This window comes from Pseudopodoces humilis, chromosome 6 (assembly GCF_049639895.1).
Source record: "Pseudopodoces humilis isolate 2021_Gansu_Grassland_sample_001 chromosome 6, ASM4963989v1, whole genome shotgun sequence".
Lineage (NCBI taxonomy): Eukaryota > Metazoa > Chordata > Aves > Passeriformes > Paridae > Pseudopodoces > Pseudopodoces humilis.
In genome coordinates this window covers 37,371,388-37,398,540 of record NC_142205.1, presented here as the reverse complement: position 1 = coordinate 37,398,540, position 27,153 = coordinate 37,371,388, and the positions used below count along the sequence as shown (strand labels likewise).

Below are 27,153 nucleotides of genomic sequence, written 5' to 3'. Positions count from 1 at the left end.
TTTAATTATACTTACACACTTGGACGTGTTTGTTGTCGTAAATGTGCACCTTGGTCAGTTGATCCTGACACAGACCTTTGTACGACACTTGTAGACTGAGGTCCAGAAGTGGCCGATGCAATGAATGCAGCAGACAAGAGCGGTGGTGGCGGAAGTGGGGGATTCATACTCTGATTTTTAAGAACAAAAAAAAATAGCAACAGATGATCAATATTGTTTGATGAGTTCAATCAGCTGAGAAAAAAAAAAACAAAGCATGATAGTCTAAGGAAGTGGAAAAAAGCAACTGAGTTCAGCATTGCTTTACCTACTGTTACAATATAACTGGAGAGTTAACTTTGTCTTTATTTCTCTTTTTTTAAATTTAAAATCTTGAAGTTTTGGCAGCTAATTAAGCAAGTGACAAGCAATTTCTCAGCACAGGAAAAATGGAAAACGCTGTTTCTAGTTATAACATGTTTAGGATAGGGCTTGACAAAAATTCAGAACCCTTCCAGGAGGTAGATTTTGCATCCTGCTGCTGACTACTTCATAATGTGATTGTTTTTGTAACCTGAAGCTGAAACATAATATACAATTCATCTGCAGTGCACCCAAAAGCACCCCTTCTGGGGGAAATTTTCTTTTGATGTAAGGGTTACAAAAGCAAGCACAATATGAGACCATAGTCACTGAGCTATTGTTACCTCTTTCTCCTATTCTTCTAGTTTAAAGAGTTAGCTTTTGAAATTCAGTATTATCAAGATTGGTAATCTTTAACAAATACCCCAGTAAAAAGGCACCACAGATCATAATGGGGGTCCTGCCTACAGACCTCTGTGCCTTTTGAGAATCAATGGAGCAATTGTTACCTTCTGCTCTGTAAGGCCTCAGACAATTCTTCAGGACCTTGTGTACTGACACTCCTGGGAAAAGGCACTCACAAAAGGAGAGCTTTTCCTTCCCCCCCTCCAAAAATAACTATTTGTGTTACAACACATAAAAAGAGTAATAAAAACCTCCCACCTTTGAAAAAGTGAAACTGAATTAATTTCAAACATAATCTTTCTAAAACTCACAGAACTAGAATATTAATTAACAAAATATCCTGAAGTAATTCCTGGCACTTCAATACATCAGCATATAAATGCACAGCATTACATTATCAGTTTGGAAAATATGTAATTGAAAGTAATTTTAATTCCCCTCAAATACTTCACTCCTAAAGGGTTTTGCCTTTTTTTTTCTGTTTTTCTAAACAAAAACCTGTATTGAAACTGAGATTAGTTCTACACTGTGTGATTATTACTTCGCTGCATTTGGTGAAAATGTTAATAAAAAGACAGCTCTCCAAACTAGTTTTACACTGCCAAGTCACAGTAAAGTACTGCATAATTAAAGACTTCCAAATCTAGAGAAAACTGATCAACTCTTACAGTGTTTCAGTCAAAATTGTTATGCTTAGCTATGGTTAAATATATATATTGGTTATATATATATGGTTAAATATATAAATTGCATGATATATCGTGAATATTCCTATTTTATTTGAAACTCTTTTTCTGGTCATACATTAACACGTTCTTAAGACCAAATAAGCCTTCTGTATCCAACACTAAACAGAAATGACCTGTTGGACAAACATCACTAAGAGCTTTGATAGTAATAGTTTTTTACAAAAATGGCAATTCCATTTGCTTCATATTCTACCCAACAATTTTTTGAAGTATCCATATAATTCACACTGAAATACCAAGTTTCTCATTCAGCTCTTTTACAGCTGAAGTTATTTGTCCCTCCCAGTCAGACATTCAACAAATGTCTTAACTGAATCCAAGCTGAATGCAACCTATCAACAGAATAACAATTAAAATTTCTTTTTTAGGCATCTAGATTTCTTTATATATGGTAGAACTAGTAAATCCATATTAGGAGATGGTTAGTTGTAATTTTTTAAAATTAAACCTACTCATGCACAATATCAGCATGAGTATATCAGGTGCATGGTTCCATACTCCCTGAGTCTCTAAAGATGCTGTACATTGCATTTTATTCATTTGAAAAAGTAATATATACTGAAGCTTTAGCTGCAATAAAGGCACCTTCACAGCTCTATTTTACTCTGCTTTTTTCAGGTTCTGCTCCCCTCTCCATGTCTATCAGTATGGTAATGAGACCAGCAGTGAGCCGCAGACCAATTAAACTCCCAAAGACTTGGCAAGTACCAAGAAATCTAAATAAACTACTTGATAGACATTAGAGGACTAAGACTCCAGAGCCTGCACTGCTAAAACTCAGTAAAATAGATCCAAATTATCTATTTTCAAGAAAATAGATAATTTGCCAATTTGATCAGTAGCCAAGTTTTCACGAAGTTTTCTAGCATGTAACCATTTTTCTAGCTGTTGAGACACACACCTACCTCCAGGGCACATGCTAGTTTTGATGGTTCCCATAGTCAACATTCCGTGAAAGAATATACACAAGCCACATGTGATTCAATAAAATATGCTCAGCCATAATTAAGAGTATTTTACATAGGTGAGAGGGAAACATTGAATGTTTCTGCAACTACTTTTCAAACACCAAGCGTACTTTCGAGCATATAAAACAGCAAATAAGTGATAAATTATTTTTTTTAATTGGATGATGAAAAATTACATAATCTGATAATTAATGTATGTTACAACTTCAAAAAGTATCTATACTCATGGTCTAGAAACACATGAATATTACTAAACTTAAATATAATTAGGCTGCATTCCTATATCAGTTAATTGAAGATCAGTAACCGCCTCACTCAAAGAATAATAAAAGGCACAGCAGTGGAAAAGAACATTCATTAAGAGTCTTCACTCCCACAATGTCTAGGAAAAAATATATGGCTTGCAAAATTCCCTGAGGGCTAACAAATTAAGGCTTATGTTTAACAAAATTTCTAAACTATACCTTATCAAAAACAGGTCGCTCACACAAAACCTCATTGTTTCTTCCAGCTGCTTCCTCTTCACAGCAAAAGTTGATTTGAATTTTGGTTGATTAAAATTAGGGCAGTTCTTATTAAAACTTCCTGACTTACACTATTGAACTTACACTGGAACTACATAAAAGAGCTAAATGTCATCAGTGTATTATATAACCCTCACAGCTTGTGCCTCATTAATAATAATTCAAACTACCTTATATTCTTCAACATAAAGAGCAATTTCTCTTTTTGTGTATGTACGAGAGAATAAGACCAGAAAAATTAGGTGTTTTTTACTTTTTGAAACCTGCATGTAAGTGAATGCAAACCATCCAAATATAGACCATCTATTTCTGCTAGTTAGTGCACACACCAAGACACCATTTCAAAGTCAACATTTCCAATCTGTAAAAGCAGTGATATGGACATCTAGGTCGATTGCAATCCAAAACACTTTTCACTTCTCAAGAGACTGTAAAAGCAGACTGAAAGGAATATAAGTTATCTCTTATTGCTAGATAGTTCTAGGTTCTAACTTTGCTGTGGTATATTTCATTTGTTTTTCCCATATCATGGTTCAAATCACATACTTTAAGATTATTTTTCACTAAAATCTATGGCAACTAGATCTCCTCCAGTAGATAACTACCTTATAAATTACATCCAAGAATTTCCTTCCAAGTGAATGAACCTTACATAATTGCATCTACTGAGCTTGACATCTGTTATTTATATTTTGCGAAGAAATTTAAATATACAAAACATCTACAAGGTTCAAAAATGCCAGATAAGAAATGGCCAAGATAAACAGACCAATTAATGCCCCAATTAAGGGTAAAGTTGTGGTTGGAAGTCCCAAAGAACAGTGTAAGAGATAGTATCACAGCCAAAAGCTCCAGTTGTGAGAAGTCTGTCTCAGTTCATAGCTTCTTCAATTTCAAAGAATCAAACATCAAAACACAAGGCAAGAATAAATGCTGTTGTCTGAAGAACTGCTGAATCAAAATAAAATTTTGAAATAAATTATCACAAGTTTTCTGGATGAAAATTAAAATTTGCTTAAATGATACAAGCAGTAGAGAGCATATATGGTCATTTGACAAGAGCACTCTCACTCCTGAAGCTTATTTGTGTCAATTTTGGCTGAAACTTTGTAAATTATTTACTTCATACAATATTGGGTACCAAACAGCATCTACAAAACATTATTATGGACATAATAAAATTAATACAATTGGAATTTTTGAACCACGAGAGCAACATAAAAAATTAAAATGCAATCTTATACATATACACAGATAAAAGAGTCACAGACTCCCTTGGGCTAGGAATTAATCCCAACTGTCTTAGAGAAACTTGGTAGACAGCAAAACAGCTCAAAGTATCTCCTGTTGACAATAAAAATGCCATCTTATCTCTTACAGGATATATGACACTAGCTTTTCCTTGCTTTGAGATTCAGGACAGATAAATGTAACAAAGATGAATAAATTCAGAATCACTGTAAAGGAATATATTCTTGTCCACTGATGGGTAATCATGCTCATCCTCTCAGATTTCTTTTTTCTCCCTAAATCTGAGTTTAGCATTATATAAAAGAAGTGTACTTCTTGCTTTCAAAGAACAGTTACTTTCAATAATGTTATAAACACCAAGACGACTGATAGGAAGGACATCAAATAAACTACCTTCATGCTAAAGAGAAATGCATCCTGTTCCCATCCAATTTCCTTGTCAGTTGCTTAGTATTCAGAAATCAAGAAAGAAAGCTAAAGGGAGAAACTTAGAGAAATACAGGAATTTCTACTTACATGCAAATCAACAAAATACAAGAGCAAAAGGACCCAAGCCAACCACTTCTATTGTATTAAACATACAATCACAATTGCTCCACAGCTTAAAATTAATGCTCAGAATGTCAGGAAGGATATTTCCAGAAGGAAAACATCTAGAGAAACAAGAACATCACTTTATCTCTTGACTGGTCAGGACTATTTTGCACATATCTGAAATGAAAACAAGAGTTGATGAAGCAAGAGGAAAAGTGTAAGTAAAAGATACACCTCACAGCCTGTGACTTTACAAACTACGTATCATCTAGTATCATCTACCGTAAAAGAACACAGGAATAACCTGACTCTAGCCAGAGCTGCCAGCTTGCGTTTTAGTCATGCTGAAAAGAAGTCAAGGAGAAATAGAACATTATGTACAGAAGGCTATTGACTTTTAAAGAGGGTGGCAGAGAATAATTCAGGTTCTCAATGGGAATTATGTGCCTAATTGGAAACATAAGCAGGAACATGGTTATCACAAAGAGAAAGTAGCACCCCAAGATACAGGACAATCATACGGCAGGAGTTTCTCTCCATGCTGAATTTAGCACTGCAATTTAATTCCTGTGAATACCCATGGTGAGATCACCTTTGAACAAGCTTAAGCAACTAAAGCACCTGAGGTGGTTTAATGACTGCACCAGCACCAAACGAAAGTATTTTTCCATGCTGGCATCAAATAAAGAACTACTGATTCTTAATAACAAACAGAAGTGTTTGTTATTGGGAGCCAAAAAAAAAAAAACCAGCTTCTGATAGAATTTCTGAAATTCTGAAATTATGCATTGAATACTGTCTGCTCAATCCTATCCAAAACTAGTGTATCTCATAAATTAAATAAATTACTCATTGTTTGCAGCATATATGTTAGCTAGACTCGCACTCTGCCTAACAGCACCTAAGGTGATTCTGTTTGCTCAGTTCTGACTGGTATTTTCTGAAGGATAGGATGAAAGAAATATAAAAGACTACATGGATTACTATATAAGCAGCTAATTGTTTATAGTATAAGATGTACATCGCATAAGCAAAAAATGACCTGAGGGCCCTTCCTGGTGGATATCAAGTCAAACAAGAGCCCACAATGTACATATGTTGCTCAGTGAGGTTGTGAAGTCTCCATCCTTGGAGATAGTCAAAAGCTATTTAGACACAATCCTGGGCAACTGGCTGTAGGCAGCCTTGCTTGAGCAGGGGAGGTTAAACTAGAAAACCTCAAGAGGCCCTTCTAAACTCATCTACTCTGTGACATTAAAATACGAATCTAAATATAATGAGATTATTGAGTGTTTCCAGATTAGCATTCATTCAACAGTAGGATTATACAGATAACCCACAGATTGAAGGAGTCAACAATTTATCCACAATAAGACAAAGCATTGCTACAGCTCAATCTGCCTTACTCAGTAATGCAGGGCAAAAGCACGTGGTCAATATAACCGTCAATAAAAAAGTCACCTGTCTGAAGAGCAAAGAACATGAAATACATTTACTTGGATGAAAGCAATTACTACATCACAAAAGAGGAAAAATTGTGGCATTCGGGTTGATATTTAGCTAAACATAAACTTTATGCTACATGCAGGCAAATTTTCAAGATACAAGAATCAGGTTAAAAAGGTAAAAGGGTTATACTACCAATATCTTCTTCACTGAAAAGGACTGTGCAGTATTGCACCCACTTCTGGCATGTGTCACTATGTATGTACTATGCCAAAAGGAAGTACTGGAGATAATTCAGAAAACAACAGCATCATAATTTAAAGGACTGAAAACTGTAACTTAAGAGTTCCAAAGAAAGCTATCAAAATGCAACCAAACCACACCTAAGCATTTTTATAAGCAACAGAAAGTGGATACCAGAAGACAGACAATTCTGCCCTAAATTTTGCAGACAAATATGTAAAAATGATGCAAATTCCAAAAGCTGAAAAAAAAACTAGACCCATTTAGCAGCAAGGCTATTCATCATATTTTACTTGGTTTAAAGACTGCAAGGATAGACACCTAAACAAGGTCAAGTCTCAGGGTTTTTTGTTTGGGTTGTTTTGTTGGTTTTTCGATGTAATTGAAGATTCAACTGTGCCCCACTCCTTAACAATTAAGGTCAAAATTTTAGACTGAAAGAACTTAATTTCAAGAACTCATATGATTTAAATAAAGTCTCATTAATATCCATTAGAGATCTCTGAAAACTGGTATCTGCAATCTTTATTGCAGTAAGGCTCTGATGATAACAGTATGATATATGACATTCCACAGTTTTTCTAACATAAGAATAAGAATCTAAAGAATTCCAGATTTTGGAAAGAAATCCTGCACTTTTGGAAGAAAATGTAATTTTATTTGTTTGAAGGAAACAGCATTGCAATGCTTCCTTTAAAAGACCGCCATTTGCTACATGTTTTCCTACTGATCTCCAAGAACCTAACTTCAACATGCTAGACACGTTCTTCATCTGCCACAGGTGTACACACAACAAAAATCACCTTATTTAATGAGGAGACAGCAGACCTTTGAAGCTTATTTCAGATAATCTTGAAAATCTTAAGTATGACAAACACCTGGCAGCTGTGGTCCCAAGCTGATGTATTTTTAAGAACCTGCTTGCTTCCCCAAACTTTCCCCCCAGCATAATCTCTTTTCTACTCATGCTTAAAAGAAAGATCTGGAAGGAAGTGTGCTTCTTGTTCTTACTACAGAGAAATTACTGTAATTTTTCCAGAGGAAAAGCTGGAGAAATGGATATGCACAACAAGATGTAAACATTGTAGCAATAGGGCTTTTGCTATAGTTAAATCCTACCACTGTCCATCATACAGGCACAATTCCCATAAAACCGTAATTTCAAATCAATATATGGGAACTTGAGAAAAAAAAAATTCTGTACAAGACCAAAGAAAAATTGTAAGGCTGAGTTTTCTTAAGCAGTACTTACACCAAGGGCAGCTTGGTAGGTAACTTCCGAAGGGAAGGTGAAGGAAGGCCCTGTTGTGACTGGGCTGCTGGGGGGTGGAGTCACAATCAGCCCTGTAGTGCCAATATGAACCTGGGAGAGAGAAAAAGCCCAGCAGGGTCAGTTCTGTGTAGTTTAGCAAGAGCTGCTTTTGACAGAGCTGTAAGCTTCATGGCCAAAATCACCAGTATTCTATACCTTGTAACCTTCAACTAGACCTAACTTTTAGGTAGATACACAAACAAACAGTGTTGGATCACACAGCCCACTTTTTTTTCCCACATTGACATTTCCCAGTCTTTGGAGATACATTGAACCAGCTACATGAAACATACTTTTAACCAGCGTCAGTTTTCCTTTTTTTTTTTCCCCCCCATAAAAGGCTGTCAGATCCCAAAGATGTGCAAATAAAGCATTTTTATGAGCTCAGGTAAAACATCACCAACTCTTGGGCTCCATTGCTCTCTCCTTACCCAAACTGTAATCACTATATGAAACAGCCAATTTTTCACAAAGTACTGAACAAATCAATAAAGTCAGATAAATATTTCTATTTACCACAACCAGAATAATATGCTACATTTCTGTAATTTGTGTAATCTTCAAGTTGAATGCTTTACTTTTATAACATGCACTTTATTAATATTTATCATTACATTCAACTTAGAAAAAAAGAAATCAAGAAATTCAATCATTCCAGTTTCTAGTTTCCACAGTTAACAAAAACCTTTGTGGCACTTAAGAATACAAAAACTGAAAAAAAAAAAAAGCCTACAAGATCAAAACTATTTGCTATCATTATATAAGAAATGTTAGAACATACTTTCATTAAATGTGCTCAAGTTGGAAGATTAGTTTTTTGAAAGAGTATATTTAATATTAATTAGATATAATTAACAACATGATCAGAAGCATTTTTAGTTATGGCTGATTTCATGTGAGTTACCTGAGAGGGGGCACTACAGGACAGTCCCGTCAGCTCACTTATGCGGGCTGCTGCCGTTGGGTTGCTGGAGCTGATGAGGACAGGAGGACTGATTTCCATGGAGTGGCGATTCTGAGAAGACTGTGAAGCCTTGTTGGACATGGTGAGGGAGGTAAAAGAGTGTCGTTTTTTGGTGTTTTTCTTAGCATCGATGTGCTTTTGGGTTGAATTGTTGTGGGCTGCCCCAGAGGTACCTTCTCCAGAGTCAACAACAGAACCTGAGGGCTTGTCCAATTCTATCAACTGTTTGGCTGCTGTGTTAAACTACAAAAACCAGTGACATGTTAGTATTTTTTAAAAATACTTCATTTTATTTTATTTTTTATTTTTAATATTTTCAAATTTTAAAAGTCATCTGAACCTAACAAAACATTTACTTTCCTTTTATTCATACGATAATTTCAACAATGCAACTTAAAACTGTGGCATACCAACCTACTCTACAAATCGGTCAGTAAAGAGTGACAAATCATTCACTACAAACTCAACACACTTAACTGTTGGGCTGGTGTGGACTGCCCATCAGAGGTGAAATTTCAGTCAATGAAGGACATAATGCCATAGTCCAGACATGCATTAATTCAGCAACAACTACTGCCTGTGTCATCTAAAAGTCAGACTGAAATACAGTGGTCCCCTTTGACCTCATATCAGAAAAATCTGTGTTACAAAACTTCTTGGATGTTTGTCATTTTCAGCTATTTTTTTGTTTTGTGTATGACATAACCGCACACATTTGCATACAGACTCCTGAAGATATTCCTCCTAGCGCTCCTTGGTACTTGTAGCACAACTTTAACACTACCAGCAGTGAAAACACAGGGTTCCTAAATGCAGGTCTAAGAACACAGTAGGACAGACTAAATATCCAGCTGTATCAGTGTACTATTGCCTGGCAACAGGCACCTATACTGGCATAAGATGGCATGAGGAGAAAAGAGATATATATGGGCAATTTTGTGGAAATATCTTCTCAGCTTCTGAACTTTCTAATTTAGAGGCACCATCTCTGTGCCATTTTTTCTCTTTTTTTAAGCTTAGCTAAAGAATTTTTGTTAACAATGAGATTTTCTATCTGCTAATTTGTGACAATACTACATTAAATGCAAACAAATTCTTCCTTTCCAATGAAGAAATAAGGAATCCCATACATTTTCCTCTTACAATGAAATATCACCTTTATGATGGGAAGGAGCAGAGGAAACCAACAAACAAACCCTCTACATTTTTTAAAAACCCTTTAGCACTATTAGAAATAATAATGTCAGAGCTCTCATGTAATCATGAGCTGAAATAACACCAGCACCAGTTTTCTGAACCATGTACCACTAAATATGAATACTGTTACTTGAAAAGTGTAGCTGATTAGGAAGAAAGGAAAGATCTTTTCTGAAGGACATGAAAGGATGAAATTAGTCACTGTGGAATTGCTACTTCTATTCTTCAGCATATTATTTCTTCTATTTATTTTACCATTTTCGTGCAAGTCTTGAGATACCTACTACGCTCATGTAAAGTTTTAAAGTAGTATTTTTCCCCATCAAAACTTTACTAGACAAACAGAAAATCATTAATCATGATAACATCAGCACAGACTTAAATGCAGTTCTCACAAAAGACCGGCTTAAATTCTGAACATAAGTAAGTATCTATACTTATAGATATATAAAGTAATGTAAAAGAACAAAGTTTTTTTTTTAATATAGAGGAGGTTAGCAAGTGATATTTGAAAGTTATCCTCTGGAAGGAAATTTCATGCATATGGAGAGAAAAAGATGAAGTTCAAAGCCAGAACTACTGGAACAATGAGGAGTTGATATAAAAACCTTCTACAGAAGAGAAAGAACTATATGGAACATACTGCAGTAGAGGAAGGGCATAATGGGGGATTTGAAACAGGATATGAAGTTGAGAATATAGAATTTTTTCCTATTGTTGGTCCTTTAGAAGGCAACTGAAGAGAACTGAAATCACAGAATCATTTGGGTTGGAAGGGACCTTCAAGATCATCAAGTTCCAACCCCTCTGCCACAGGCAGGGATGCCTCCCACTTGACCAGATTGCTCAGAGTCCCATCCAACCTGGTCTTGAACACTTCCAGGGATGGGGCATCCACAACCTCCCTGGGAACCCTGTTCCAGCGCCTCATCACCCTCACAGTAAAGATTTTCTTCCTGATATCTAATCATAACCTATCTTCTTCCAGTTTGAGTCCATTCCCCGCTGTTCTGACACTACATACTCTTGTACAAAGTCCCTCTCCATCTATATTGTAAGAAGAAAGGACAGGAGAAGCCAATGTCATAGCAGTAAACAATTCTACAAAAAAGGTGGATGCTAGATTTTCCTTCCTGCTATTACTCGAGATGGATCATATGGGTCAAAATAATGCTGTATTACTTGTGTATAATAGACAAAATAAACATACTGTTTTCTCCAATGAAGCCCATTATTTAGATGTTTATTGAATTTTAAATTTAGATCAAACATACTTTAAACAGACCAGTGAAAACATTATTTTGTTACAAAACAGTGATGTGAGGCTGAAGGATATGAAAGTAGAAAATGAGACCAAAAAAAAGCCTAGTCTGCTGTTCAGCTTGTCAGGGTCTTATTTGTCATCATGACAAACATGCAGGCTTTTGAAAGTCTAATAATTTTATCTATTTTGCAGATACTATTTTTTTCAACTCAGATTGAAATTCTTCATGTCCTTTCTGATAATCTAGGTATTCCATGGCTGCAACTGTTTATATTCTTACGTAATAAACATCCTTATTTGCAAAGAACTACACAATCAGAGAAGTTACGGGATCACAGAAGAATGAAAAGCAAAACCAAAAGCCACTTTGCTAACAGCATCCCAAAGTACCTGTTACACCTAATTATATTTGTTTACCTCCAGAAGCTATCAATGCCTGCAGAATCTGATTACTCTATACAGTGAACAACCTAGTAGGGAAAAGTTAAGGCTTGCCCATGGGATCAATTCAAGACTGATTCAAATATAAGCATATTATTTTTTTTTTTTTGTGTTTTTTTGTGCAGAGAAGTAAATAACAGTTGCATGAATCTGGAGATGGAAGAGAACTGATTACTGGCCACCTCTTTGAATTAACCTGAGAACAGCAACAGCTGCAGAATATTTTGCAGAGTACAGTTTACTTTTCTTCCTTGAGAAGATAAATTAACCTGCATGCATTCTCCAATGAAATGGCAAGCTGACATTCAAAGTCACCAAGGGACTGAACTCAAATCATGCTACAAAGCGTTTCAATCTAGCATTCCTTTCTGCAACAAATACCCATGTATCTAGGCCTGCAGTTCCTACATCTGTTGTTTTCCTTAACAGACATTTTCATTGACGCTTGTTTACTTTAATCTTTACATTCACTTTTTTCTTTTTTTTCCTATTCAAGAAAATTTTTCCTGTAACAGGAAGCCTGAAATCCAATTCCCTTTCCCACCAAAGTCCAGGAAATGGAAGAATTTTCCAAACATGACAGGACAGAGGTAGCTGGCTGAGCCACATCTCGGTGCCGCAGCACAGCTGTGGTCAGCACACAGCTTTAGTCCATCTGCAGGAATTACCATGACGGCAAGGTCTCTTAGAGTTGTGCTCTGCTACGCTTATTTTACAAACTAATTCAGGTGTTCTTTACTCACACAAAAGTAAACAAAAGCTGGCATTATTTTCTATTGACAATTTGACTGAAGAGTGATTCCTTTTCCCTGATTTTTATTCTATTCTGGGCATTTTTTTTTGTTTATGAAGTGTTAAACTAGGTCAAAAGATCCAATTTGATGTCTAAGAAATGTATATTGTACCCAGAACTGTAATCTATGCAGAAAAATTATCGTATCTGTTTAGCTATGAATAATCTTTCTTTTTGGAACAGAGATAACTGTGTTATCAGATTGCATAGAATCACTTTTAAAATTTCTCTTAAAATGTGTTCAGTCTTACTTTTATTATTACCACAGATTTAATAAGTGAAAGATAGAAAATAAAAGATCAGAGTAGTGAACATTGAATCATAAAAGGACAGAATTTGTCCTCAAATACAATCAGAGATTTTCATGGACTTCAACGTTATCTAAAATTTTATCCTCAGTGTACAAGAAATATCACAGTCATTACACCTACACTACAGAATAAACATCACATACTATGCCCATTTTATAGTTAATGAATTCAGAAAACCTCTGGTAAATGGAGCTACTGATACACAATTTTAAACGAAATTTTGTGGACTAACATACAGAAGGTAAAAGATATGTCTGTCATTGTAACACAACAGAATTCCCTAAAAATAGGCAATGATTACAGAACTGGGGGACACTATGAAAACTACCATATAAAAATCTCCCAAAAATATTAATTACTTCTCATCTTCATTCTTTCATAAAATAGGTAAGAACGGTTTTCTATACTTGTTTCTATCAGTTGTCTGTATATTTTTCAGAACAACAGTTATATACTCTCAGAAACCAGGCATTTCAAAATTCAAAATGCACATCTCACTGCCCTCCACCACAGCGTACATTTAGTTTAGTATCTACTGAAAAAACACACCTATCTGATTTGAAATAACTCTTAAGGCATAATTTATCATTCTAGACCTTCCATTCCACTTTAGTGGAGATTTGAGAATGTGTACTGGCTTATGTGTTGATGCCTTTTCTAAAAGGGTTAACTGAAAATACATTTTCTTAGTTGATATAAACAGTCTAAAAACATTAACAGAAATACATTTTGTGATTTTGGTATATTTTTCAAGGCTATTTCTCCTTTTTTGCAACTATTGTAGTGATAGGAATGTAGTTGTTAGCTAAATAGCTCAAGTGGCAGCCCTAGGAAAGGGCTTTTTCTAACAAGGCTAAGTAATTTAGTCTGGAAAAAGCACTACAAAAAGCTTTACTGGCTGGATTGAAGGGGCAGTTAATTGCAAGAAGCTAGGAAAGAATACCCAAGGGCAAGAAATTGTTAAATTGGCTTTCAAAACTTCTTAAACTGAAGCCTAAAATTGCACTGAGCAAGTTGAAACTTTTTTGGTCTTGTTTTTACAGTAAGGTGAAATTTTCTATCCCCAGGTATACAGACCCTTACATCAAGCTATAAAAATAAATATATATATTTTCCCTTTTATAAATAATAAATTTAATTTTGGTTGAAAGCAGTAATGTTTTCTGAAGTTCCCATCTCATCATAGGATTCAGGGACTGAATTAATAAAACCTGACTTGATTCTTAGTATGGTTACACATTTCTTGTATGACCTGAAGTACATATTTCTCATTCCAGAGATAATGAGAAAATACTGTTTTCATTCATCATTCTTCCTCATTTTTTAAATAAAATACTGTCGGTGCAGGGAAGTGTATCTTATAAGTATTCCCAGCATACCTATCAGAACAGGACAAACACTATTCCAAACCTTTGTATCTTTCTGTAATGCAAATTTGAATAATCAATGTGGCTGTATACATGTTCCTAATCGCTGATGTCTTTCTTTATAAAAGACACAGCAGTCAATTCTTAAAATTGACAAGGTTGGGGAAATTTTCTCAAATGCTATCTCCTACTGTAAATTGTTGTAATACATATGAGAAATGCAGGAAGATACAGAAAGTTTAATATATGGCTCTATCGATGAAAAAGCCAATCCTTTACCTGTTTAACAACAACCGATATCCTTTGATGTCCTAGTTGTGCTAATTTGGTTTTGAGAGGCAGGTATTAGGGACAGTGCAAAGCTAACTATTTCTCTGACTTGTTGACTGCTTTAATTTTCTGGCTTAGTGTGGTTTGGATTAACTGCATGACTCCAGTATTAACAAGAAAACATAGCGACTACCTCAAATTCTACTAATTTAAATTCCATTCAATAAAAATAGGTATCAAATAGCTAAGTGAAAATCACTGGTGAGGCCATTAACTTTCCCAAAGAGAATTTTAAGTCTAAGATTATTTATATCTCAGGTTATTTTAGAATCATCACCAGTACGATTACTTTTCCTTTCAGAAAATTAAATACACAGTGGGCACAGCCTTACTGAGGACCCAGCTTTACTCACCTCAACATATGAAATTGGAAATATTCCTATCTTGTCAGCCAGCATTCCCTCTGCCCAGTTTTCATCCACACGGCGAATTACAGTCAGAATATCATCCTGTGTGAACATGCAGTGATTATGTCTCCCAGCTTTAATTTAACTTCTCATTTAATTTTCCTCCATAACACAGGAGCAATCAGAGAAGACAGGGCATGGACAAGAACCGCAGAGAAGGCACACTGTAAGAGGAATACGCTGCTTTTGGGGTTGAAGTCAGCTCAAGCTGTTCTTTTTCCTATTTTGTCAGAGTTCAGCTAATTGCTCACATCTCAGTGATCTGCCTTTGTCCTTAGTGCCAGTCTTCCTGTCATGTTAAATCCATGTTACTCATCAGCCCCTCTCTCATTCCTTGGCATTAATCAACAGAACCACAACCATTTTCCTTCTCAACTGACTCATTACCTAACCTTCCCTGGATGTTGTTTTTCTACTTAAGAACTAGGGATATGACTTCTTTCACATCTGCAATTTGAGTGTTCCTTTAGAAGACGGAATGTTTTTAATTCACAACATAGGTTATTTCTAATAAATTAGGAGCATCACTACTGCATTGACAAAAAAAAAGCATTCTCAGAAATAAAACATCAGAGAAATTATATGTAATTTAGAAAGAGAAGGCAAAACTAATCAATATGGGAGAAACAGTTGCAGAATTACTTGTCCTTTTCATATGTGTGCAGCTCCAATAAGAAATGCAGGTAAGACTACAAAACAGTTATATTATTTCTTATCCAAGTGAATGAAATTATTGGAAGAAAATAGTAATTGTATTCTCTTTTTACCTTTGCAAATGGTAAACAGTCTTTATCTGCTTCCTTGTCTTTTACTTCAAAATCATAAAGTGCTTTGCACTGAGGCGGAGGTTGAGGTAAAGGTTTAATAATCTGAACAAAATTGGTAGGAAAAAAGCCGTGGATGCCATTGACTTCTCCATGATACCAATTTTCATCCACCTGTCGGCGCAAAATGATGATGTCTCCTTTACTGAATTTAAGATCTCCAGGTTCTTTTCCCTCGTAGTTATACAATGCTTTGGCACATGGTAACTGAGGTACACCCTAAAGAAAAAAAAAATAATAAAGAAAATTAGAATTGGATAAGCATTACTAAATAGAATTTATATTGTATTTTTGGAGAGTATGAATGAAACCACTAAGTGTGAAATTGCAAAGTAAAATTATATACATCTTTTATTCTAATGATTCTACTGATTTTACCCACACAAGTGAGAAGAGCTTCAGTGCTCTGCAGTCTCAAGATCCCTCTAAGTTTCATTATGATTTTTTTATCATACAAAGTTGCTAGACACAGGAAATGCAGAAAAACACAATACTTTAACCCTCATGCACTAATTCACTAAAATTGAAAATTTTAATTAAAATTCTTAATTTAAAATTAAAAAAAAAAACAAAGCAAGCAAACAGGAAAGCAATCTGACCACTTGAGAGACCACTGGCAGAAAAATGCTGCAAGAAAATACAACATTAGAATATAAAATTTGCTATAAGACCTTTATGGCAGTTTTCCTGCCTTTCTTATTATCTTCCTCACCTTATTTACTCCATGGGCAGAGAATAATAAGGATGAGGACATAACAGAGGTGTTTTCCACCTTGAAAAACAAATCTCAGTTTATTAAAAAGGAAAAATTTCATCCTGGAGCAACTCTTTTAATTCAATTATTTATTTGAAACCACAGCTACTATGAATTACTGGAAAAAAATCTGTTGAACTTGTGCATCCTTGGTTTTCCTTCACTTGATTCCTCCATAATATCTGAAAACTACAGATCATTGGGGCTGCTCTTGAATGCATATCAGAAGGATTGGAATTTAACACTGCCACCCTCCCTTATATACATTGCAGGTATTATTTTTTAATTGCTCAGCCTGTATCTCCAAATTTTTGCAAGAGAGAGCCATAAAACTCTACAACTCTAGTGTTAGGGCTACTGCCTTCAAAACTCTCTTTTCTCAAATTTAAACACCTGGAGGGGTGCTTGCCCCCTTAATGATGCAAACAGCAGTAACTTGCCTTACTAATAAAGTCTTTCCAAAGCAAAGGCATCCTCTCTAGTCATAGAGAGCACAGTATTTCACATCCTTGATGCAAGCCCATAAGGAAAAGGCAAAATTTAATAAAATTCAAGACTGCCAATGTTATTTGCTACATTTACCCTATGTATGTCTCTCTTCTGAAGTCTTCCACCAGCTCAGATTGTAAATTGGAGTTTCACTTGCAATATCTCAAGAAGTCACACACAATGTAAGGAAATTCTCAGAAGGAATTACCACTTTAAGTCTGTCCGTTGGGCAGAAGACAGAGCTTTGATAATGTACTTCACATTTAACAATATTTTATCTTTCAATATAATCCAACCTGTTTGGACAGTTTTCATTTTTATCCATGCATATTAATGTCTCAAATGTATAAATAATATCTCAAAGATTAACTTCTCTAGTTAATATTTTTTCTATACCAAACAGTCAAAGGAAAACCATGTGTATATACATAGGTACAGAGGAGTATGATTTACATATGAATACAGGAAAATCAAAATTCATTCTATTGTCTCCAGGATGAATATGAAAACTATTGTATTAGCAGGATACAACCAATTGTTCACAATTGATGATCTCCAGACTGAGGCAAATAATATGTTTCTTCATGATCCCACTTAATTGCATCAGTGCACAATGATGACACTCTGTACAAACCTGGATACAGAAAAAGACACCAACTAGAGAATTTGTGGGCCTCAACTGAGGGGAAAATTAATGGTCAGAACAGAGGAATTAAGAATTATATATATATATATATATGTATTTTTTAGTTTTATGTTCTCTGCAAAGTAAACTGACAGAATGAAGGAAGCAGTCAATGTGAACAGAGTAAGAACAAGTGCAAAGAGTACTATGGGGGAGAGGAAGCAAAAAGAAACACACCTCTGAACAAGAGAGGAAACACTGCTTGCTTATCCCTTTCCATCACAATAACAAACAAGCAAACAAACAAGCAAACAAAAGGATTAGGAGCCAAGAATTACTTGACAGAAAGCAGGCCCCAAGCAATTATGGCTACTACAGGACATAGAAATCTCTCTTGCACTGGAGGTAATAGTTTGATTTCTCCCAGGAACAGCCCCATTGTCCTGGGAGAAAGCTTTCTACGTCTTCTGTTTTTCTTATGTTTTCTGAAGAATAGATTTTAGATAAGCTTTTGTAGAAAATACAGTTGGAAAAAAAAACTCTTTAAAAAAGACAAACAAAACAAGACAGGAGTACCAGTGCAGATCATGTAAAAGCAATCAAACTCATTAGTCGTAATTTAATTGCTAGAACTCCATACTGCATTTATACAGTTTATCACAAAGGCTCCCACAAACAAATCTGCATACAAAAGTACAAACATCTGTTTATGTTTTATAGGAAGTTCCTTTCCCAGTGTAAAGGCTGAGTTTCAGCAAAGCTTGTTTCCCACGTTAAATAGAAATGGTTCCAGTACATAATTCCAAATAAAACAAAGTTCAACAAAACACAAAGTTCCCAGTTGGTCTGCCAGGGATTAAAGAAAAGTAGTTAAATGACTGAGAGGAGAAGTGGATGACTTTTCCTTCTGCCCCAGGGGGAGGATGAAGTGCAAAAGAGCCGGTGCAATGGAGAGGGCTGCTTTCAGGGGTACAGGATCAAGAGCCCTCAAGCACCATCTTCACATTCCTCCTCCTCTGGGCAACCTGGAGCTGCGGCTCATGGCCGGCGCCTTCCGGGCCCTTGTGCTTAGGCAGCTTGAGCCCCCCTTCTGCCCCTCTGGCTGCTCACCAGCAGAGATGGCCATGAGGATACGCCGAGCCAGAGTTTACATTTCACTCCATGTCTCTCACTTGGCTAAACATGAAAGAAAGGCTTTGGAAGAAAAACTCTGCAGCCTACCCTTAAGTTTACAGCTGCCACTTACCCTGCCAGCTCTTTGAGTAAGCAACAACAACAATAACAACAAAACCAAGATAAAAACCATTTTAGGAAATTAAAATATAAAATCTAGAAAGACTCCAAATAACAGGTTCTTACAATTTTTTCCTCAGTCCTTATACAAAAATATCTGAATTTCTAATGCTAGTGCTGATAGACAAACTGTTTAAATTAATTTTTAGCTAAGGCATGGAGATACATGTATTTCACATGCCAGATTCCTTTAAAAAAAATAATACATGATGACATCAAAACAAATGGCTTAAAAAGAATAAGAAACAATGCATATGCATTCATATATATGAGACTCAGGTTCCTCAGTTTTCTTCTCCTAACCCAGATATTTTATCTTAGAAACCTATAGAATGCACAGTTTTGCTCTTTGGATTTAAACTTTTGTTTTCAGTTGCCTTATTTCGAACTTTACTTTTATTTTTTTAATGGGCAATATGCAACTGTATGTATTTTTCATAAGCTTAAGCCAAGAGAAACTTAAGCCTGTGGAGAAACACGAGATCTGATTTCCTTTAAAAAAGAGTTTCAGTGGCAGAAGCCCAAATGTAAATATGCTTACACTGGCACAAAACAGTGCTCATTCTGTACTTACTGCACTTGAAGAACCAACATAAGCTAAAGCAGCAAAAAATAGTAAACCCTCTCCCAAGGAAATGAATGGAACAGATACTGGATCATCTGCGTCTCTGTTTCTTTCAGAGAAAGCCTCCCAGACACTGCACTGCCAGTTGTCATCTTTCCAAGCAAGGCATTCCCTGTTCTCTGGCTGCAAGACTGAGAAATGGCCCAGGCTTCCCCATGAGCTAGTTGAATTTACCCAGAACAATTACACTGGTTTCACCTGTCTGAGCCTCTTAGACACTGAGTGTTTTCAAGAGGCCAGGAAGTAGTACCTTTTATAGAAGTACTGCTTATGTTGGTAGTGAGACAGACAAAAACACTTTTCTGAAACTGGCTACAAGGACAAACAAAGCTCTATCAGCTTCCAGAAAAATCCAGCCTGCTCAGATACCTCAGCAGCAGTTTTTAGGCCTACCTTCCTTTACAGAAAATCTAAAAACTGGAAGTTCATCCATGTCACAAGAGGATCTTTAACATCCATTAACTACAACTTTCTTACAAGGAAAGCCAGAAAATTGATTTTTCTTCACCTACATCTTCATTTTTTTTACATGCAGTTCCTAAATCAAACCAAGAGTCACATTAATGAACATGACAACATGAGAAACTATCACAAAAACATCTCAAATTACACAGCAAGTGGAAGTACAATAAGTCTAGTGATACAGAAGTACTTTTTTCAGTCAACTCTTTTTTTTTTCTCCCAAAGAATCAGTATTGTAAGACATACCTGATTGCCAATGAAAGGTGCTTTTACATAAGGATAACATAATGTAAATGTTTGCAGTCAAAACTTGCTTGCAAGGCAGACTGGGGTCAAGTGAGTTCTTAATGTGTACATTCTCCAGTAGGTACAGGTAAACCTGAGATTTCAGTCTCCTAGTAATTCAAACCATTTGAAGGACAATATTGCTTCTTTTAATCTTCTGGTCTATTCTATTTCATATTATTGCTTTCGTGATTCAAATCTTTCAAATGCATCCTTCCTATTACTTTTTTTAAAGTGTATTTTTGCTTTCTTGCCTTCTTTGGCTTTACTAAGCTGTCCAGACAGTCCTGCATGCAAGAACATCCCCTCTCATATCTGTATTTTTTACGTCTCTTTCATCTCACTGGCTCTAATAGATTCAAGTCTTAATTTTTAGCCACCTGATCTGTGTAATTCAATTTTCTTTGTTTCAGCCTCCTTTATTCCTTCTCTGCTTGCATTTAACTTTTCATGTACTTTAAGACATAGAGCATATGAAAATACTTTACCAAAGACCTTTTAAACTGCTTATATTAAAAGATGTGTTTCTTAAGTAGTATTTCTTTCTAAAGGAAGGAAACATATTCCCTATATTAAGATACAGGTATATTGCCTGACAAAATTAAATACTCAGTTTTGTATGACAGACCAACCTAGAGGAGATAACATTTGAAGCTAAACCTCCCTGTTTCTTTTTGAGGTCCAGAACAAAAGTGTTTCCATAAACCAAGAAGTATGTTAAAAGCTGGTTCCCTGCATTTACTACTTTTCTCATCTAAGGAACAATTCAAATGAGGTCAGATTTGTGCAAAGGAAGTCTGACTTGAGTGTTATTCATCTATACGCAACACTAACTTGCTAGCATAATCATCTTTATGTACTTCTGCCATCTTTATGTTCTTCTGCCATAAGAACTATCTCAGAAGCCTGCAGAGGTCATCAATACAAAGGAAGTTTTTTTTCCAGATAAAGTGTCTCTGAGGTTCCTGCTATCTGGATGACCAAAAACTAAGATATTTTTATTTTAGGAGGCTGTATCAAGTTGCCAGTATGCTGTGTAATAACTATAAAACCAAACATCTTTGGTAACATCTCATATAAATTACTATTGCTCTACTGAATACAGTAAACCAGGTTTTGGGGTTTTTTATATAATAGTTCGTAGATTAAAGAAGTGAGTAATGTTAATGTTGGTAAGTATATTCATGTCTACTGGTTTCCTATGATACACAGTTGTACTAAACCTCATTTTTCTTCACACATATAAAGCAAATAACCACACATTTGACTTAAAGCAGTGCAAATTTGTAGTTGTTTTGAAGTGTTATATTCAACTTTAGTTACTTGCTATACAGCTTTTTATTTTAATAGAAGTAGAAGTTTAGCATCAAGAGGACACTAGCGAGTCAGGTTACCCTGATCAAAGAGATCAGGTATGAAAGCTAATTGTATAACTTAACCCATATAACAATCATAATTTTAAAGAAAGATTACTTTAAGAAAAATACCAAGGTGCACAATAAAAAATATAATCAAGCCAACATATTTACTATGCTTGTGGAAAAGCTGAATAACTGCAATCAGTAAAAATTTTAGTATCTTGATAAATGAAGAAACAGAATTGCATTCTTACTGTTGCTTAATTCAACTAAATTTAAAAATTCTTTAGTAGACTTTACTAATTTTCACGGTTTCAGCTATCTAATGCAGGTTGACACACCAATTGCTCCTAGAGCTCTTTGTCTGACTCTTTTGAGGGCTTTACCAGCTAACTTTACACTTGGTAACTTGCAGAAGAATTTCACAGCACAGACTCAGAGAAACGTATATTTTATAGCAGATGGGTAGCTTCTTTATTCATGTAAGCAATGAATATGTGTTCTTATGTGCTCTTTTGAGGTAAATTCTCAATCACCTACTAAAATAGCCATTTTATTAAAGCCCTTTTTGCCTCCCCTGTCTTAATAGCTTTCAGAAGAAAACATTTTGGCATTTTTTTCTTGTCTGATGTTCAGAAATAAATACAAGGTTGTTTAATGTAAGTATAAGCCTCCCCTGTCTTAATAGCTTTCAGAAGAAAACATTTTGGCGTTTTTTTCTTGTCTGATGTTCAGAAATAAATACAAGGTTGTTTAATGTAAGTATGAGCAACTCTTTCCCACAAAGTTGTTTTGAAATTAAAAGATGGAATACAGGAGAATGAAAGGAATTTAAAAATGTTGCCTTAAGGCCTAAGTAATCACACTAATAATATGGAAGGCTAGGAAGGGACATTTACAAAGCTTTCCATAGGCACTTCTCCCAGTTCCTTTCTGTGTCACACCTCTGTAACACTTTTTCAAATTAAAAATGTGTCTTCAGACTGCTTTTTTTCTTTGCCTAGTCAAAATTAAAATTCTCAGCTACTTCCTTTCCCAACGTTTGTTAAGTGAAGAAAGTTCTGAACACTTTCCACTGAACAAAACTCCAAAATTAATAAAATAAGTAAGTAAAAAATAGGAGAAAGTGGAGACAATAATTATATCCTGCACGCAGCATGTCCCCAAATGCTTTAAATGTACACACTTGACAAGTTCAAGATTGCTTCTTCCATAAGCAAACAAAATGAATTATGAGAAAACTGCTCTGCACAGGAAAGACTGAGGAGGAAGTAACCTTCCAGACACAGAAGAGAACACAGGTTTGTATTGCTGTTGATTCGCATATCAAACAATTCCATTCTGAATCTTTGAAAACCTTTTTATTGTTTACTACGAAACAATTTTGCTTTGAAAAACCCCAGATCCTTGTAAGAATCTAAAACCTTAAATTGTGTGCTACATAGAGCTAGGATGTTTATATAAAATAGCTGTTTCCAAAAGCAATGATTTGTTTGAAAGATCTACTCTTATAAGCTGTTGCACCAACACCATTGCTCAAACTGAAAGTGCCACATTAGTTTTCCCTTGGTACGTTATAACGCATGGTTATTTGATGTCTTCATCAAACTTAATTTTTCTTGTCCCAGTGCCACCATACAGCAGTGTGGATCTCCTAACCTCTTTTAGCACATCAAGTTAATGTGCAGCACAGGTTCACTCTGCACTTAGATTCTCAGTGCAATTTCCAATGCATGTTCTTTTCAGGTAATATCACCCATAGCCTCTAAGACAAGAACACTGCATACTGCAAGAAGGAAAGAGAAAAACATCCACCCCTCTTGGCAAGGATACATTGACAACTCGGAGACTGGATAGTGGGACTTACTAGTCCTACTCTGAAATGTCACTAACTTCTGTACATCCCTGAAGTCTCAGAGCGGGATGTTAGAATATATCTAATATTCCTCAATCATATAAAATTTCCCATTGTTAAAACCCCCATGAACATCCAAAGTTCCCACAAAGGTGGGAACACTGAGCGCTTTGGAAAGTTTTGTTGTTCCAAATTCTGCAGAAAATTACCTCCCAGTTATTATTTTCATGTTTTTGAAGAACAGTTTGGAAAAAGAAAAATGGATGCAGTTGATTACTAATCCACTTATTAGTCAGTGGATTACTAACTAATCCACTAATGTACTTTTATTTTTTTCTAACTGGCTTGAAAAAAGTGACTTTATAATTGTAAAACAAACTTTTTTTTGGCAGGGGGAGAAAAGAAGAACATGAACTGGAAAAATATAGAGAGAAAAGAAGCAAACAAATTTTAAAATATCAGGATAAAGTATATGTGGGTCAAGAGCCTAACAAAGACCTAGCAAAAGACTTTGAAATAGTATGTCTTGAATACTTAACTAAGATACATATATTCATGGAGCTCAGAGTACAGAACTATTTGACTGTTCAAAATACCTAATTGCAAGATAGTACTTTTGTGTTTATCAAGAAGTCTCATTTTGCAAAGTTATCTAGTAAATGCCTTTCAGAACTACTCACTCCCATGCAAAATCTGTTACAGGAAGTGTGACAACTTTCTGGTGCCAAGAGTTTCTTAAATATCACTTGCTTTTTTTGCTTGTTTATTATGTGAACATAAAATCACAAAACAAGAGAAAAGAAAACCCTTCTGACCACTACCAAAATACAGATCACATCTCAGTGTTAAACTCTTTCCCTAAATTCCTTCTTACATAGCTAATACATAGCCCTCCCTTTCACTCTTCATTTTAGTTTCCACATAAACTGGAAATTACACATCTTTAACATTCTTTTGCTGCTGACTAAATTCATACTTATCCTTCTAATACAGTGATTTTGAATTTACTTTCACTGTCAAAAGCCATAAATGCAATTGCTTACAGATCCAAATAATTAATTCCCAAGCAAGACGTATGCCATTCTGAGCTCCAAGTCCACAAAAAAGAGAAATTATCACATAAACTCAGAATGTTTTTCTTTCCTATTGGCTTAATGGGAGGCAGCTAGAGAAGCCACAGACCCTCATACACCCTTCTACAAATAAAGTATCTATAACTGCAACTGTTATAATTCTAAATCTGCCCTACCAGAAAGGGGGGGGTGGGGGGTGGGGGGGCAGAAATTCACCCAAACATCCAGGAAACAACATCTTGCTACAATCTACAGTCAGTGGGTCAGACATACCATACATGACAGCTGGTGAGATTTCAGCATCATATGTAGTAGTTCAAGGGATACCATCAACAGCAATCTTAGAGAAAGAATCCATCTTGCAACACTTAGAAACATCTCCATCCGGTTTAATGTATTTTTTTTTTTTTTTAAATACATTAACACAAAACGTCATTAGAAAGGAATAAAAGGGAATCTACATAAACCCATAGGGCATTGCTAACACCTAGAAAAGATTCCATGATTAATGCTGTCCTACCAGGCTGTGCTACGCTGGCATAGTGGTAACAAATTGAAATATGTCATCTGCCAGTCTTTTCATGGCTAATCAGAATACATTATCTTCTTTCATTTTTTTGCATTAAACAGAAGTCATAAATATTGGAAAAACAGATGCATTTTACCAACCGCATATCAAATTCTCTCACAAACTGAACTTTACAGCAGCACTTTACAAAACACATTCTGCTTGCTTATTTTACAAGGGAAAAAAACCTTAATCTGCTTAGTGTAGAAGACTGGAACATTTGGTTTCTCAACAAATCACTGGGATTCAGGAGGCCCTTGTCCGTACTTCAGGGAGCTGATATTTTAACAGAAGTTTCAGAAGTTCCAGAGGGTTTACCAACAATATAAAAATTTAAGAGTAATGCTCTGTATTATTCTAAAGGTTTCTACACTTTGAAAATAAACATAAAGATGCTTCAATGTGATGTGCAAATGAATACGTTTACTTCTTGCACCAAGAAAAGGGGAGGGAATCCCAGATGAGAAGACAGACTGAAAAAAAAACTGACAAAAAATGAGAAATGAGATTGCTAAAAGCAAAATCTTACTGAACTTTGAAGGTGAGGAGTTAGAACATTATACAGGAAGAGCAAAGCGAGCAAATGACTCTGAATAAGGGAGTGACTTGGTGAGATTATTCTTGGTGAGATCAGCATGAAGAAATGTTCCTTTAATCTCTCAAATACTTTGCTGCCAAAACTTGGGCAATGGGAAAACACAGAGCTGCAAATTAAGAGGTTGCTGCATATTTTGATGGAAAGCTATCAAGGTTGACAGGCCTGACTTTTTATGTGAGGATGCTTTGCTTTCCACTATGATCAAGTGTGAATTTGTTCCCCACCAAAACAGTACATGCTCTAAAATTACAAAGGCACGTTAATGGTATTTAAAATGAGAGTAACCACAGGCATCTCTTCTGTCTGAATTTGATTTTACAGTCCTGAGATAGCATCTGACATTCCATTACCTTCTGAGAGAGTGTTTTTAGGTTTATTTATCATCACTTCCACTATTTTGTAAATGCTCAGGTGCTTGCACAACCTTCTGAACGAACCCAACATCACCATCACACATCCTTCTCAGGTATTCCCTGCGAAATTTTGTTGCCAGAAACTGGAGGGACTTTTCTTAAGCTTGACTTAGGCCTGGTATCATGTCCTCTTTCTCTTAAAACCCTGTCACTCTCTTGAAATTCATTTGGAATCAATTTGATTCTTTTAATATCCTGACTTCAAAGAGCTTCTTGCCTATTGCAGAAAAGAAAAGGCACTAATCTTAGATGCCACTTTAGCATACACAAATATATATCCATTGCATATACAGAGTAAATAACAAACCCTATTTGCTATTTATTCTTACTCATCTTTTAAATTTTTCATGCATCAAAGCAAAATATTTTATGGTACTCTACTTGAAGCAGCTGGTCGGCATTCTAAAAAGGCAACTAATCCTAGCTGAAATTACACATCTTTTTTTAAGATTAAGTTCCTGTATGCTCTTTATTATAATAAAAGCACCAGAAGAATGCTGCATTAACATTTATCTCTTATGTAGTGACAAGCTGGAGTTTGCACTTCCTGGTTATTTCATCTAGTTTGTAGAAGTAGACAAACAGCACACGAGCCTTCTGCTCAGTTTAGCACTACTTGAACAGGCTTGAACACATAGTGCCTGCAAGAAAGGATTATGTTTTGCATTTCATACTGTTCAAATGAATCTGTTTTAGCATTGAAGTATTACTACAAAAACCCAAACCAATCTGCATGTCTTGAGTTACGAGGTCTGAATTGGTACATAACTGCATCACCACACTATCTGCTGTCACTGTACCTGTACAAGCCCTCCCTGACTTCTGGCTTTTTTATCCTATACCAGCATGCTCAGTGTTTCTCAATTCCTTCAGCATCCTTCATCCTTACTTCCACCATCCCCATGCTTCCTTTCTGCAGGGGAGGTCAGTGAGGAGCTCAGCACTTGGCACAAGCCATTCTGGAAGCCTATCCCACCACCCCCGCTCTCCCTGTCCCTGGAGATAAATTGGCTCTCCCCTGTAAGTAGTGCAGAAAGCCATACTCCATGTGTTTATCTTAATTAACCCCTTATTCCATTAAAA

General features: G+C 35.6%; 1 protein-coding gene across 2 annotated transcripts in view; it reads right to left on the bottom strand.

Annotated features, from left to right (window-relative positions):
- The window catches only part of SH3RF1 (SH3 domain containing ring finger 1), an 84,669-nt gene that overhangs the window by 17,461 nt on the left and 40,055 nt on the right, over positions 1–27,153 (bottom strand). For both annotated transcript variants that reach the window (XR_015772724.1, XM_005517614.3), the window contains exons 3-7: positions 15,616–15,891; positions 14,795–14,890; positions 8,679–8,981; positions 7,715–7,825; positions 16–170 (exon numbers count right to left, since the gene is read on the bottom strand). Coding sequence is in view for 1 of the 2 variants with exons in the window: in XM_005517614.3 (XP_005517671.2) it covers positions 16–170; positions 7,715–7,825; positions 8,679–8,981; positions 14,795–14,890; positions 15,616–15,891 (941 nt within the window). In the remaining variant the exon portion in view is untranslated. The remainder of the gene's footprint in view (positions 1–15; positions 171–7,714; positions 7,826–8,678; positions 8,982–14,794; positions 14,891–15,615; positions 15,892–27,153) is intronic.